The sequence below is a fragment of the Amphibalanus amphitrite genome, unplaced genomic scaffold (assembly GCF_019059575.1).
Source record: "Amphibalanus amphitrite isolate SeventyFive unplaced genomic scaffold, NRLGWU_Aamphi_draft 000670F_arrow, whole genome shotgun sequence".
In the NCBI taxonomy this organism is placed as follows: Eukaryota; Metazoa; Arthropoda; class Thecostraca; order Balanomorpha; family Balanidae; genus Amphibalanus; species Amphibalanus amphitrite.
Window position 1 is genome coordinate 379457 of NW_024882164.1, and position 15564 is coordinate 395020.

The following is a 15564-nucleotide window of genomic DNA, read 5'->3' on the forward strand; positions in this document are numbered from 1 at the left end:
TAAGTTTTTCAGTGATGCCGCAAAAGTGTGGTATCTATCTTCTTTTATTGTGCAGTCGGCGGGACCGATTCAAAATTGAGTCGTTGCTACTAAAATAGCTGCATATGGCGTCAGATGATGAACAGGAAAAATAGTTGCGTAAATTTAGACATAAACCACCCCCAAACCATGAATATCTTTTGAAGGCACTATAGACGACCATTAACTAACTAGATGTGATGAAGATCAAATGTAAGGAATACGCTCATTTTACAAAATTACATGCAAGTACCAAAACGTGATGTGAGTACTTATTCAACGGTCATTTTCAGCGCTCCCCGCTAACGTGACTTCAAGTTGAGAGATTTGCGGCAAGGTACCGAATTGAGCAAAATGGTTTTAATTTACATTATAACTTGTTGTGTTTTGTCAGAAAATGGTCCTAACTCAGATTTTGTGGAAAAAGGTCATTATCTCCCTTTAACCCGCGCGGGGCTGGGGGGGGTAAATTTTACCCCCCTCGCGAATTTTTGCAATATCTCAAAAACGGCGGCGCGTAGCGCCGCTAAACTTTCAGTACCTTTTCTTACATCAATTTGACACGTTCCCTGAAAATTTGAGCGAAATCCGTCGGAAAATTTTTGAGAAATTGACGTTTTAGTGACGTCATGTTCGCCATTTTCGCCTCAAAAACGGCAAAAGTTCAAACGCCGCTAACATCTTCATTTTTAAAGGAATCAAGACGTAACAAAAAAGGTTATACGTAATTTTACTTTGTCTATCAAATGGCTATCTCGGTTTTTTGAAAATTTCGGATTTTGGCCTAATTTTTTTCAAAAAACTAACTTTTTTGGGAAAATCATTATAAAATCCAAAATTTTGAGTCTATCGAAAAAACCGGAATATATGTCAGAGAAGTGGTCTATGTGCACCTACATACCAAATTTTAGAAGAATCGGTTCAAAAATGTGGCAGTTATTCAAAATTTTATGACGTCACGACACACAAAATTTTTGAAAAATGACTTTTTTGGAAGTTCTAGACCTCGTACGGAAACAAAAATAGCACCATTCGATTCGCCGTGACAAACTGCATCAGATAGACACCTTTTTAGGCCTTAACAACCAACTTCAAAATTTGACCTCACTTGACCTGACCTTGACCTGACCTCGACCTTAAATTCATCCAGAGGTGGTCCATATCACTTATTGAGTGTGCCTATTGAATTCTATGAGTAAAATGACCAATAAAACATGTGTCGCACATGCCCTTTTCTATATTTTGTTTTTTGGTGACCTGACCTGACCTGACCTGACCTTGACCTTGACCTTGACCTCTGAATGATATTGTATGCAGCGAATATTGTCTTGGTAGCCTAAGAACACGTTTTGGGCGATCAGTCTCAGTCCATGACTCCATTCTTTGGTAACTACGGTGCAAGGCCGATACTGTAGAAACTTGCAATTTGTACCCTTGACCTGACCTTGACCTTGACCTCAAACTTTAAATTAAGTACATGTTTTTAGTAGTTCGTGATGAGAGCTTTCGATTGGCGTTTGAATTTTCCAAATCGGACCATTAGTTCGGGAGATAACAGGGGGGGGGGTAAAATTTACCCCCCCCCCCCCCAGCCCCGCGCGTTCGGCTGGAGACCCCAACCCCGCGCGGGTTAAGTTGCGAAGACACTGGTGTGGGTCCGTCGTACACGTGTGTCGGACCCTTAGAGCTGCTGGCGCGTACTCTTTACAAGCCAGCAGGGGGCTCCAGAGACCGGCGACGGGCCCTCAGAGGCCAGCAAAGGGCCATCGGAGGCCGGTGGTACCTTCAGAAACCCTGTGGGGTCGTCTTTAGAGACCGGAACGGACTCAGACGCCGATGGGGCCCTCAGAGTCGCCGGTGTGGGGCCTTCAAATGTCATCGGTGGCAGGGTGGCCGTCACATACGCACTTGTGGTGCCTTCAGAAGCTACGATGTTGGGCCCTCAGAGCCACCGATATAGGGCCTTAAGAGGCACTAGTGGTGGGGCCCTCAGATATGGCAATGTGGGGCCCTCGGACTGGAGACGCCGGTGTGGGGGCTTCACAGTCGCCGGTGACCGTGTGACGGCCCTCACACTTCACAGGCGCCGTTGTGGGGGCTCTCTGAGACACTGCTTTAGGGCCATCACAGGCGCGCGTGGGGCCCTCAGAACTGCTGTTACGGAACGGACCCTTCATAGGCCGACAAGAAGATATCAAGAGGTCACCGGTGCCTTCAGGAGCCTTGTGGGGTTCTCAGAGACTGGCATGGTGCGCTCAGACGCCGCTGGGACCCTCCGAGTCACCTGTGTGGGGCCGTCAGGGTCGCTGGTAACTGAAAAGGGCCCTCAGAACCGCCCATGTAGGGTTTTTAAAGGCATTGGTGTAGGGCCTCAGAGTTAGGGGTGTGGGGCCCTCAGAGACGCCGGTGTGGCGCTCAGCGGCGCCGGTGAGGGCCCTCACAGTCGCCGTTATAGGGGCCCTCAGAGAAATGGGTGTGGGGCCATTACAGGCGGGTGTGCAGCTCCTAGAGCTGGCCCCCTATACGCCGGTTAAGACCCCCAGAGGCCGGCAAGTGGCCCTCAGAGGCTGGCTTGGGGCCCTTATGGAGATAATGTTGGTACTTGTAGGCCCATGAGGTGTTCTTACGAGCCCTGTGGGGCCCTTCTGAGTCCAAATATAGCCAACGTGGAACCTCAGCGTCCAATTGGCGCCGCAGGGCCCCTCAGGCCCGAATAACCCGATGGGCCCCTGAACCTGATGTGGGGGGGGGGGGGCATGTGCCTCACGGGCCCACCTGGCTACGCCACTGAGGAAAATCGTAAACCCATAAATATCGAAATGCGACCACCTGTCATTTTTTCAACGATTATTGTGATCGTCTGATTAACGCCAGAGCCTCGTAGCTATACCGTTGCCTCCCGCGCAATATCCGCCCCTGTGGACCGCAGGGGCTGCTGCACCGGTGCTAATCGCGATCATCGGTTTCTGTCACCTTATTACAGAGGTGCCGGGGCTGCTGCCGAGCTGCCGGCAAATGTACGACTTTTTTCGGAAAGATGTTTATTGTAATGAGGTAGCGCGTGTTTCTTTTTTCCAACCAAAGGAAGGCGCTGTACCCGAAGATGCTTCTTTGTAACCAAACCAAACAAAAACTAACATAACCTAACCTAACCTGACCTAACCTACAACCTACAAACCTACAACCTAACCTACAAACCTACAACCTAACCTACAAACCTACAACCTACAACCTACAAACCTACAGCCTAACCTAACCTACAACGCGCCAAAAATTTCGGCCGGCAGCGGGATTCGAACCCCAGTTATCAGATCATGAGGCGAGTGCGCTAACCACTACGCCACGCAGCCAGCTGACCGCATCGAGGTGTAAGTCACTTTTCAATGACGCAATGGGTTATTCTCCGTATAGCGCCTTCCTTTGGTTGGAAAAAAGAATTACGCTGAGGTAGCCAAGTGCTAGGACGAGCCCAGCTAACAATTTGCCGTTGTTACAACGTCGTTTAAACGTTGTCAAATGGTTACCACAACGTTCCGATTTATCGTTGTGACAACGTAATTTTGTAGACTCCAGAGAACGGCGTGACAACGTCATCCGACCATGCATTTGAATGTCATCACAACGTTTCTGTAACGTGGCCGTGACGTCCCAAAACCGTTCTTACAACGTCCCGCCAACGTTATGAAATGTTTTCTGTAACGTGCCAACAGTGTTTCTGGAACGTTGTCACCACGTTTCCGCAACGTGACTACAAGGGGTATAGAACGCTTTGGCAACGTCTCTGCGACGTTTTTATCACGTACGCACCACGTTGTCGCTACTTCGTATTGCCGTCCCTGCGACCCTGAGTAAACGTCCTAAACATTTTCGCAACGTCCTCTCAACGTGTTCGCAACATACTCAGAATGTGTTTCCGACGCTCTCTTCCCGTTCTCTAGACTTGTAAAAAAGGCATGTAAGAAGTGTATATTTCAATACATCACACAGGTCAATTTACAAAAAAAAAAAAACGACAGCGGCGGCATCGGTGATGGGGCATGGGGCCCAGGGGCGCCCCCATGGGGGCGTGGGACGGAATTGGGTTCTACCGGCTCTAGCGCTGGCCGCTAGCACGCCAGAACTGGTGGAAGTTCACTTCTTCACTAACCCTCGCTGGGAGGATCACTCGGCGGACCGTTAGGCAACGGCTCATTTGCGGCCTCGATGTCCCTAGGCAGCTGGCAGTGCCTGACCAGACGGTCTGCGCACCCCCCGTTCCGGTCGCAGCTTCCGGACAGCCACTTCGCTACCGCCTTGCCGACAGTAGGCCTGCCACAAGGCGCGCTGACGAGTTGCAGGACGTCTGCGGGAAGACATGAGGGAAAATCAGACATATTCAATTCATGAAAAAATCACAAAAAAATACCTGCACCACTTCCCGTAACAGTGCGACAGGCTAGATCAAACATGTCAACACCTTAGAGGCTAGAGCTACAATGAAATATAGCCTAGACCGCACGATATTAAAAGGCACAATCTTGCAAATGTTACTCGTAAATGGTACTTTGACTTACCAGTCAAAGCAACAATCACATCAAACGCAGACAACTGGCGCTATCTTTCATCTTCCAGCTATCTCAGCCGCGCCCGCCGCCGGCCCTCACTGCTCGCTCGCGCTGCGTAGACTGCGGCGCGGCCGGCTGGCTCTGAACGCCGCGCCGGCCGGTGACACTGACGTCACGGCCCCTCCGGCGAGGTCAGGGCGGGCCTCCGTTCGCCAGAGTTTCGGCCCGCGTGGCTTGCTGGCAGCCGCGGATAACAGCCGCGTTTACATAGGGATAGTTGCAAGCCTCTAGCTCCGCCTGTGATGTTGCAAAACATGCCAATGACGCTTTGCAATTTACACATGTTATATATATATATATATATATATATATATATATATATATATATATATATATATATATATATATATATATATATATATATATTTGTAAATGTAGGGAGCAGATTGTTTGATAAGCAAAATTCATTAAACAAGACAGCAAATTGTGCATTTATGAGCTTCTTCCGAGTAGTCTCTATGTTTCTAACAATCCTTCTGTCATCTTCTGGAAAACATTGGAGAATGGTACCTATATTTACATGTAACGTTTCGTTAGTCCTGCTAACATCTTCAGACATTATAGGTACGGACACGCATAGCAAAACAATCACAATTACATAGAAAGAATACATTCGAAATCGTATCGTAGCTTCGATCATAAAAGGAATAACATTCAAATTCAAAATTGACACGTTTCATAACTATCATCCATCGTATGTGAATGGGCCTATTTTCTTGAGGCACCTCAGATAAAAATAACTGACATCACACACCTAAAACACCATACATGGAGATCTACAGTCTTGGCACTAGAGGCTGGCTATCACACAGCGAGATAGTGCCTCTCATATTTGACTGCCGGTTTATGTGGGGATCTTTGTCTCTTATGTAGACCGCTTCTAGCACTTTAAGTTTGCGTCTGTTTGAGTTCTTGACCAGTATGTTTGTGTTGTCTACCATAGTGGATCTTGTGAGAGTGGTGTGATGTTTGGCTTTCACATGCTGTTTGGGTGCACCGTCCTGCAAGTGCATAGTAATGCGTCTGGATAAGGTAGTTGTGGTATGGCCAATGTAGGACGAGTTGGTCTGGTGCGCACACTCACCAAAGGGGCATTTAAACTCGTAAATGACATTGGTCGCTTTCAGTTTGGACGATTCCTTAGACAAGTTATTGTTCATGATCAATGAGGACACTTTTGGGCTTTGATAGTAGATGATAAGTTTGATTTCATCGGTTGATCTCACTGCTGTGCAGTTTCTTGAAATGATATCCCGCAGAGTCTTTTCTTCCGCTTTGTAGCCAGTTGACATGTTACCCTTGTAGAAGAGTAAAATGTCTGTCTGTTTTTTGTCGTTGGTTTTTGCTGGGGATGTTAGAAAGTGTTTGTGCAGCTGGTGTCTGATTTCTTTGTCAATATCTGTCAACGTGAAGTTGTTGCTCACCAGCATCTGTTTTACTCGACTGAGCTCCTGGTGTACCAGGGCCCAGGTCGCGCAGTGTTTCAGGGCACGGTGTATGTACGCCCTAATTACACTACGCTTGTAAGTCTCTGGACATTCACTATTGCCGTTAAGGCATTTTCCGCTGTCTGTTGGTTTCCTGTACACTGACGTGATATATTTGCCATTTGACCCATCAACATTGACGTCAAGGAATGGTATTTTGTTGCTAATCGACAGTTCACAGGTGAAATCTAGCATTGAGTTATCCTTGAGTTTCATTTTCAGCAATGCAAGCTGGTTCTCATCGGCGACGTCCACGAAAATGTCATCAATGTACCTACAGTAAATGAATGGCTTCCTATCCATCTGGGACAGGGCTAAAGTTTCAATGTGTGACATGTAAGCTTCCGCAAACAACACCCCGAGAGGTGACCCCATAGCGACTCCATCTACCTGACAGAAGAGTTTGCCTTCTGGACTACGAAATGGCGTGCTTTTGGTACACAGTTCAAGCATCTTTTTGAGGATGCTGCGCGGTAGCCGTGGTGCTGGGATAGAATCATTGTGATAGGTATAGTTAAGTATGATCTCAATAGTCTCGTCTGTCGGCACATTTGTGAAAAGTGAGGACACATCAAGGGATGCAAGAGTTCCTTGCCTTTCTTTCACCTTCAAAATCTCGAGAAACTCACTAGACGACTTTATGGAATAGTCTCTCGGTATGTATGGGTCTAACAGTGAGTTCAGCTGCTTGGCCACTCCATACGTTGGTGTGGGAATTTGTGAGATTATGGGTCTGAGTGGGTTGTCTGGTTTGTGGGTTTTCGGGTTTCCATAGAAATAGCCTGGCTCGTACTCACCGGTGAGTTTGGTGAATTTGACACAGCCGCTCTCAGCATTAGCAGCATCAATCAGAGCATTCAGATCTTTTTTTACTCTTTCGGTGGGGTTTCTACTTAGCTGCTTGAACTTTGACCTGTCATCTAAGAGTGCGTTTACTTTATGAAGGTAATCAGTACGGTCAAGGAGCACGAATATGGATGACTTATCGGCCCGGCGGATGATCAGGTCCTTGTTGTTCCTCAGTTCCTGTGCTGCGTCTCTGAGTCTCTTCGTGATGAGTCGGCTCTTGGTGTTTCCCCTGCTCTTGGTCCCCTCTGCTAGCAGTTGTTCTTGAATGTCAGCTTTAACATGGATTTTCCCCGCCTTATGGTGATCACAAATTTGTTGGTAGAGTAGCTCCAGTTCGGCCTTCTTGTCCTGTTGACTGTGGCGCGGGTAGAAGCTGCAGTTCAGACCTAGGTTTAGTAAGTCCTTTTGGTCCTTCGTGAGATCGTGGGAAGACAAGTTGATGTAGTTGTCACTAGGATTAGGGAGAACGACACGATCGCCGTAAAGCGAGGACAACTTGTTGATGGTGCGCGTCCTCACGGTTTCTTCGTAGTCAATCAATATTTCTTCAATTTTGGTTGTAGCACGCTTCTTGACATCTTCGGCTGCGTTCAAATCACGGAATATTTGAAGGGTGTCAGACAGTTGTTGTGATAGGTCATCTATCAACTGTTTCTTCGTCTTCACTTCGTTCTCAAGCAGTCTTCTCCGGAAGTTGAGCGTCAGGTCACTTTGCTGTACTGCTCGGTCTTGTAGGCGAATATTTGTAAATGTAGGGAGCAGATTGTTTGATAAGCAAAATTCATTAAACAAGACAGTATATTGTGCATTTATGAGCTTCTTCCGAGTAGTCTCTATGTTTCTAACAATCCTTCTGTCATCTTCTGGAAAACATTGGAGAATGGTACCTATATTTACATGTAACGTTTCGTTAGTCCTGCTAACATCTTCAGACATTATAGGTACGGACACGCATAGCAAAACAATCACAATTACATAGAAAGAATACCTTCGAAATCGTATCGTAGCTTCGATCATAAAAGGAATAACATTCAAATTCAAAATTGACACGTTTTATAACTATCATCCATCGTATGTGAATGGGCCTATTTTCTTGAGGCACCTCAGATAAAAATAACTGACATCACACACCTAAAACACCATACATGGAGATCTACAGTCTTGGCACTAGAGGCTGGCTACCACACAGCGAGATAGTGCCTCTCATATTTGACTGCCGGTTTATGTGGGGATCTTTGTCTCTTATGTAGACCGCTTCTAGCACTTTAAGTTTGCGTCTGTTAGTTCTTGACCAGTATGTTTGTGTTGTCTACCATAGTGGATCTTGTGAGAGTGGTGTGATGTTTGGCTTTCACATGCTGTTTGGGTGCACCGTCCTGCAAGTGCATAGTAATGCGTCTGGATAAGGTAGTTGTGGTATGGCCAATGTAGGACGAGTTGGTCTGGTGCGCACACTCACCAAAGGGGCATTTAAACTCGTAAATGACATTGGTCGCTTTCAGTTTGGACGATTCCTTAGACAAGTTATTGTTCATGATCAATGAGGACACTTTTCAGACGTACCTATAATGTCTGAAGATGTTAGCAGGACTAACGAAACGTTACATGTAAATATAGGTACCATTCTCCAATGTTTTCCAGAAGATGACAGAAGGATTGATAGAAACATAGAGACTACTCGGAAGAAGCTCATAAATGCACAATATGCTGTCTTGTTTAATGAATTTTGCTTATCAAACAATCTGCTCCCTACATTTACAAATATTCGCCTACAAGACCGAGCAGTACAGCAAAGTGACCTGACGCTCAACTTCCGGAGAAGACTGCTTGAGAACGAAGCGAAGACGAAGAAACAGTTGATAGATGACCTATCACAACAACTGTCTGACACCCTTCAAATATTCCGTGATTTGAACGCAGCCGAAGATGTCAAGAAGCGTGCTACAACCAAAATTGAAGAAATATTGATTGACTACGAAGAAACCGTGAGGACGCGCACCATCAACAAGTTGTCCTCGCTTTATGGCGATCGTGTCGTTCTCCCTAATCCTAGTGACAACTACATCAACTTGTCTTCCCACGATCTCACGAAGGACCAAAAGGACTTACTAAACCTAGGTCTGAACTGCAGCTTCTACCCGCGCCACAGTCAACAGGACAAGAAGGCCGAACTGGAGCTACTCTACCAACAAATTTGTGATCACCATAAGGCGGGGAAAATCCATGTTAAAGCTGACATTCAAGAACAACTGCTAGCAGAGGGGACCAAGAGCAGGGGAAACACCAAGAGCCGACTCATCACGAAGAGACTCAGAGACGCAGCACAGGAACTGAGGAACAACAAGGACCTGATCATCCGCCGGGCCGATAAGTCATCCATATTCGTGCTCCTTGACCGTACTGATTACCTTCATAAAGTAAACGCACTCTTAGATGACAGGTCAAAGTTCAAGCAGCTAAGTAGAAACCCCACCGAAAGAGTAAAAAAGATCTGAATGCTCTGATTGATGCTGCTAATGCTGAGAGCGGCGGTGTCAAATTCACCAAACTCACCGGTGAGTACGAGCCAGGCTATTTCTATGGAAACCCGAAAACCCACAAACCAGACAACCCACTCAGACCCATAATCTCACGAATTCCCACACCAACGTATGGAGTGGCCAAGCAGCTGAACTCACTGTTAGACCCATACATACCGAGAGACTATTCCATAAAGTCGTCTAGTGAGTTTCTCGAGATTTTGAAGGTGAAAGAAAGGCAAGGAACTCTTGCATCCCTTGATGTGTCCTCACTTTTCACAAATGTGCCGACAGACGAGACTATTGAGATCATACTTAACTATACCTATCACAATGATTCTATCCCAGCACCACGGCTACCGCGCAGCATCCTCAAAAAGATGCTTGAACTGTGTACCAAAAGCACGCCATTTCGTAGTCCAGAAGGCAAACTCTTCTGTCAGGTAGATGGAGTCGCTATGGGGTCACCTCTCGGGGTGTTGTTTGCGGAAGCTTACATGTCACACATTGAAACTTTAGCCCTGTCCCAGATGGATAGGAAGCCATTCATTTACTGTAGGTACATTGATGACATTTTCGTGGACGTCGCCGATGAGAACCAGCTTGCATTGCTGAAAATGAAACTCAAGGATAACTCAGTGCTAGATTTCACCTGTGAACTGTCGATTAGCAACAAAATACCATTCCTTGACGTCAATGTTGATGGGTCAAATGGCAAATATATCACGTCAGTGTACAGGAAACCAACAGACAGCGGAAAATGCCTTAACGGCAATAGTGAATGTCCAGAGACTTACAAGCGTAGTGTAATTAGGGCGTACATACACCGTGCCCTGAAACACTGCGCGACCTGGGCCCTGGTACACCAGGAGCTCAGTCGAGTAAAACAGATGCTGGTGAGCAACAACTTCACGTTGACAGATATTGACAAAGAAATCAGACACCAGCTGCACAAACACTTTCTAACATCCCCAGCAAAAACCAACGACAAAAAACAGACAGACATTTTACTCTTCTACAAGGGTAACATGTCAACTGGCTACAAAGCGGAAGAAAAGACTCTGCGGGATATCATTTCAAGAAACTGCACAGCAGTGAGATCAACCGATGAAATCAAACTTATCATCTACTATCAAAGCCCAAAAGTGTCCTCATTGATCATGAACAATAACTGGTGTTGGAGTTTGTTTGTGCGCCGAATATGTCTCAGGCGCGCCGAAGTTGTATTTATTTATTACTCTGTTTAGTGCTGGATTTCTGTGACTGTATTACGTATATTTAGTTTCTTGTTGAAGAAGCGATCCTATATCGGTAATGTCGGACCGAGTTCTTTGGGTCTCCGTAGATTTAACGTCGAGCCCTGATAAGAGACTAAGGTGTAGTAGTTGTAGTTTACGCGGTCAGTGATGGCGAGTGAGGAGGACCCCCATCACTAGTTTCATTCTCTTCCGGAAACGTGGTATTGGGAAAATGTAAACAATCGGTTCTGTTGTGCTCTCTTGGCTTTTCCGCAATAAACCCGCACTCTGGGGTCTCCCGGGCGTGTGACGAGGTGGACAGAAGCAGGGGACACAACAAGTGGCGACGAGTATTCGAACCGTGAGTTTTTCCGCGTCATAGTCGTGTGGCGCGATGGATTTCACGGCCGCCCCGGCACCGTTTCTGCCGATCGCCGGCGCTGAGCCGACGGTTCCGTGGCCTCGCTGGATCCGTATGTTCGAACATTTTTTGTGTGCCGTTGGAGGGGATGCGTTCGCCCCGGCACGCCGCCAGGCAGTGCTTCTGACGTGCCTTGGAGCGGAGGGCCAGCGGGTCTACGAGTCCCTGCCGCCCTGTGTTAAGGAGGAGGGGGAGGACGACTTCGCTTTCACCCGTCGTCGTCTGGAGGGGCACTTCGCCCCCAGGCAGAACGTGTGCGTCGAGCGCTACCGTTTCCGTAGCCGAGCCCAGCACCAGGGAGAGACAACGGTCCAGTGGGTCTCCGTACTGCGCCAGCTGGCCAGTACCTGTGAGTACGGGACCCACACTGATGAGTTCATAAGGGACCAGGTGATTGAAAAGACGATCTCACCTATGTTACGACAGAGACTGCTAATGGAGGGGTCTGAGCTGTCCCTGGATAAGACTCTGACGATTGCAGACACCCTCGAGTCTGCAGAGCGGGAGGCACGGGTGATGGAGGCTCCTGCTGCACCGGTCCCGGTGCAGGCCCTGCAGCAGCAGCGGCCTCAGCGTGGTGGGGCCAGGAGCCGCCGCTCAGGTGGGGCCCCTGCCCCGCGGCAACGCCAGCAGCCTCCACCAGGACGCCAGCAGCCTTCACCCCAGCAGCAGCGCCAGCAGCAGCAGCCACACCAGGCTGCGGGTTCCAGCCGGTGTTGGGGGTGTGGGCGTGTGGGACACCGCAGAGGTGACCAGTCGTGCCCTGCCTACAACAGGACCTGTTCCAAGTGTGGGAAGCTACACCACTTTGCCCTGCACTGTGGTGCCACTCGTGTAGTGTCCAGTGTACAAGTGCTCGCTGTCAGTGCCTCACCTTTGACAGTTGATGCTCAGGTGGAGGGACAGGAGGTGACCTTCACCGTCGACTCAGGGTCGCCTGTGTCGATCCTTCCCAGGAGTGTGGTGGGAGGGGACCTGACAGCAACTGATCAGCGCCTGTGTGCCTATGGGGGGAGTGTATTGGATGTTTTAGGGGTTAAAAGTGTACGTGTATCATGTAAGGGAAAAACTGCCAGTGTCACTGTGTATGTGGTGCCTCATGGCCGTGCATTGATGGGCCTGGACATGATGGAGGCGTTCGATGTGTGTATCGTGGGTAACCGTGTGTGTGCTGTTTCCACAGCCTCTTCCTCCCACGCTACTCCGGAACCTGCTGAGCCTCCCAGCCACCCTGCTGAGCCTGCCGACCCACCTGCCTCACCGTCCGGGATCCAGCCTGCCATCCTTGGCTACCAACACCGTGTCACCGTCAGTCCTGAGGTGGCACCTGTGCGGCAGCCTCTTCGCCGGCTGCCCCTGGCAGTGGTTGATGAGGTGAGTGCCAGACTGAAGGAGCTCGAGAGCCAGGGGGTGATCGAGAAGGTGAGTGCGTCCCCCTGGGTCTCACCCCTGGTGGTCGGAAGGAAGCGAGATGGGTCCATCCGCCTATGTGTTGATATGAGACGGGTAAACAAGGCAGTCATCACTGATGGGTACCCTCTCCCCAGGATCGAGGATGTACTTGACCGTCTGAGTGGCTCTCAGGTGTTCTCCAGGCTAGACCTGAAGGACGCTTATCACCAGCTGGAGCTCCACCCGGACAGCCGTGACCTGACAACGTTCGTCAGTCACCTGGGGTTGTTCCGCTTTACCCGGGTGAACTTCGGGCTCGCCAGCGCTGGACCTTGTTTCCAGAAGGTGATGGCCTCCATGCTGGAGGGGATCCCAGGAGTCGAGGTGTACTTGGATGACATCCTGGTCCACGCTCGCTCTCAGGCCGGGCACGACGCTCGGCTGAAGGCTGTGCTCCAGTGTTTTGATGCCCACAGGGTTCGTGTGAACTGGAGCAAGAGCGTCACCAACCAGAGAGAGATCGGTTTTCTCGGGTACCAGATCTCCGGTGACGGTGTCAGTATCGACCCGGAGCGGCTCCGGCCTCTGCTGGACGCGCCCGAGCCCCGGGACGAGAAGAGCCTCCGCGCCTTCCTCGGAGCCGTGGGCTATCATGCCCGGTTCCTTCCGAGGTTCTCTGATGAGGTCGAACCTCTGCGCGCTGCGCTCAGGGCAGACGCCTTTGAGTGGACGGCCTCGCTGTCGAGCGCGGTCCGCCGCGTCAAGGACGCGATCAGGCAGGCACCCGCGCTGGGGATGTTTGACGCTTCTCTCCCCACAGTGCTCTCCACCGACGCTAGTGACGTCGGCTGCGGTGCCTGCATCACGCAGGTTGACGCCTCGGGGGTGCCGAGGGTCATCACCTACGCCTCCAAGACCTTCACAGCAGCCGAGCGGAACTACTCTGTGGTAGAGAAGGAAGCTCTGGCCTGCGTGTGGGCGACCGAGAAGTTTCGGCACTACCTGTGGGGGCGCCGGTTCACCCTGCGCACCGATCACCAGGCGCTCTGCACAATCTTCGGGCCGAAGGGCTCCAACCGCGTCGGCCGGCGAGTCGCGCGGTGGGAGGCCCGCCTACTGGAGTTCGCCTTTGATGTGGAGTATGTGCGGTCCGAGCACAACGGGGTGGCGGACGGCCTGTCCCGCCTCCCAGTAACGGACACCTGGTGGCCGGACGACGATACCATTCAGATCGCCTCGCTCGGAGTGGCGGCGGCGGCCGTCACAGAGGCAGAGTTCCGTGCTGCCTCGGACGCGGACGAGACCCTGCGAGCCGTCCGCGGGTTCGTGGCTGGGCAGTGGCCCCGCCGGAAGGAGATCGACCCGGCGTTGGCTGGTTTCTACCAGGTGCGGGAGGAGCTGTCCCAGCACGGCCAGCTGCTATTCCGCGGCGAGCGTCTCGTCGTGCCGGAGACGCTCCGTGAGCGCGTCCTCAGGAACGCCCATGAGGGCTACCAAGGGGTGGTCCGCACCAAACAGCGCCTGCGCGCGCAGTTTTGGTGGCCTCGGCTGGACCGAGAGGTGCGAGAGCAGCTGAGGGGCTGTCAGGTGTGCTCCCAGCATGACGAGCATGTTCGCAAGGAGAAGCCACATCTGCAGCCTATTCCCCTGCCAGAGGGCCCGTGGGAGAGGCTGATGGTGGACATCATCGGGCCGATGCACGGTCCGCCGACCGAGAGGTACGGCATCGTGCTCTGCGACCTCTACAGCCGGTGGCCAGAGGTCGCGCTCTGCTCTGACGCGACGGCGAGCACGGTCATCCAGTTCTTGGAGACGCTGTTCGCTCGCGAGGGGCTCCCGCTCGAGCTCATTTCTGACAACGGCCCAGCGTTCAGATCGGCAGAGCTCCGAGCATTTCTGACGAAATGTGGTGTGCGGCAGACGTTCAGCTCGCCGTACTCGCCGCAGACGTGCGGGCTGGTCGAGCGGTTGAACCGCACGATAAAAGGGGCCATTCAGTCGGCTCGGCTGGCGCGGGAGCCGCGCTCACCCTACCTGCGTCGGTTCCTGGGTGAGTACCGCGCCACTCCGCACCCCGCCACCGGGGAGACGCCGTTCCGCTTGATGAGGGGGCGGGAGGCGCGCACGACCGTGGACGTGCTGAAGCGGGACGCGCCCACCGGAAACAGCCGGAAACGCGCGGTACGCCGGCGGCACCGCCGCTATCAGTCGGCGTACAAGAGGAGGTATGATCGCACCGCGACCGCCGCCCCCAGGTGGGAGGCAGGAGACTGGGTACGGGTTCGTAAGCCAGTCAGCGGTCGGGTCGAAGGCCAGCCGGCGGTCCAGATCCGGGAGAGGACCGGCCCTGTGAGCTACAGGGTAAGCACGGGGGACAGAGTGCACGCCAGGCGTCTCGTGCCTGGGCGTGCCACAGAGGAGCCGGTAGTGGAGGAGCTACCGGCCAGCCTTATTCCGGATTCCTCGGTCCCATCTGGGAGCGCTGAGGGCGCTGTCAGTCCGCCCAGAGTCCGCCCTGTGTCACACGCCGCCGGGGAGCTATCCGTGCCTCGGGCGGATCCTCAGACCTCTCCTGTTTCTCCGCGCCGTGGCAGTCGCCGGCGCCGGGCTCCTGACCGGTTCACGCCGGACCGGTACCAGTAGGTAGGTCGAGGGGGCTGCCCCGAGTAGAGTGTGTTCCCTCAAAGGGAGGGGTGGTGTTGGAGTTTGTTTGTGCGCCGAATATGTCTCAGGCGCGCCGAAGTTGTATTTATTTATTACTCTGTTTAGTGCTGGATTTCTGTGACTGTATTACGTATATTTAGTTTCTTGTTGAAGAAGCGATCCTATATCGGTAATGTCGGACCGAGTTCTTTGGGTCTCCGTAGATTTAACGTCGAGCCCTGATAAGAGACTAAGGTGTAGTAGTTGTAGTTTACGCGGTCAGTGATGGCGAGTGAGGAGGACCCCCATCACTAGTTTCATTCTCTTCCGGAAACGTGGTATTGGGAAAATGTAAACAATCGGTTCTGTTGTGCTCTCTTGGCTTTTCCGCAA

At 51.2% G+C, this 15564-nt stretch overlaps 1 protein-coding gene across 1 annotated transcript; it reads left to right on the forward strand.

The window, feature by feature from the left end:
* Positions 1–9486: 9486 nt before the first annotated feature.
* LOC122364346 (uncharacterized protein K02A2.6-like) lies at positions 9487–15143 on the forward strand. Its single transcript, XM_043334636.1, has 3 exons — positions 9487–9513; positions 12320–14889; positions 15123–15143. The coding sequence occupies exons 2-3, from the start codon at positions 12634–12636 to the stop codon at positions 15141–15143; spliced, it is 2277 nt and encodes a 758-aa protein (XP_043190571.1). The 5' UTR covers positions 9487–9513; positions 12320–12633.
* Positions 15144–15564: the final 421 nt, after the last annotated feature.

Coding starts and splice junctions, on each gene's coding strand:
- LOC122364346 (XM_043334636.1), top strand. CDS start 12,634: ATGAGACGGGTAAACAAGGCAGTCATCACTGATGGGTACCCTCTCCCC. Junction 14,890..15,122: donor CCGGCCCTGTGAGCTACAGG/GTAAGCACGGGG, acceptor GCGCCGTGGCAG/TCGCCGGCGCCGGGCTCCTG.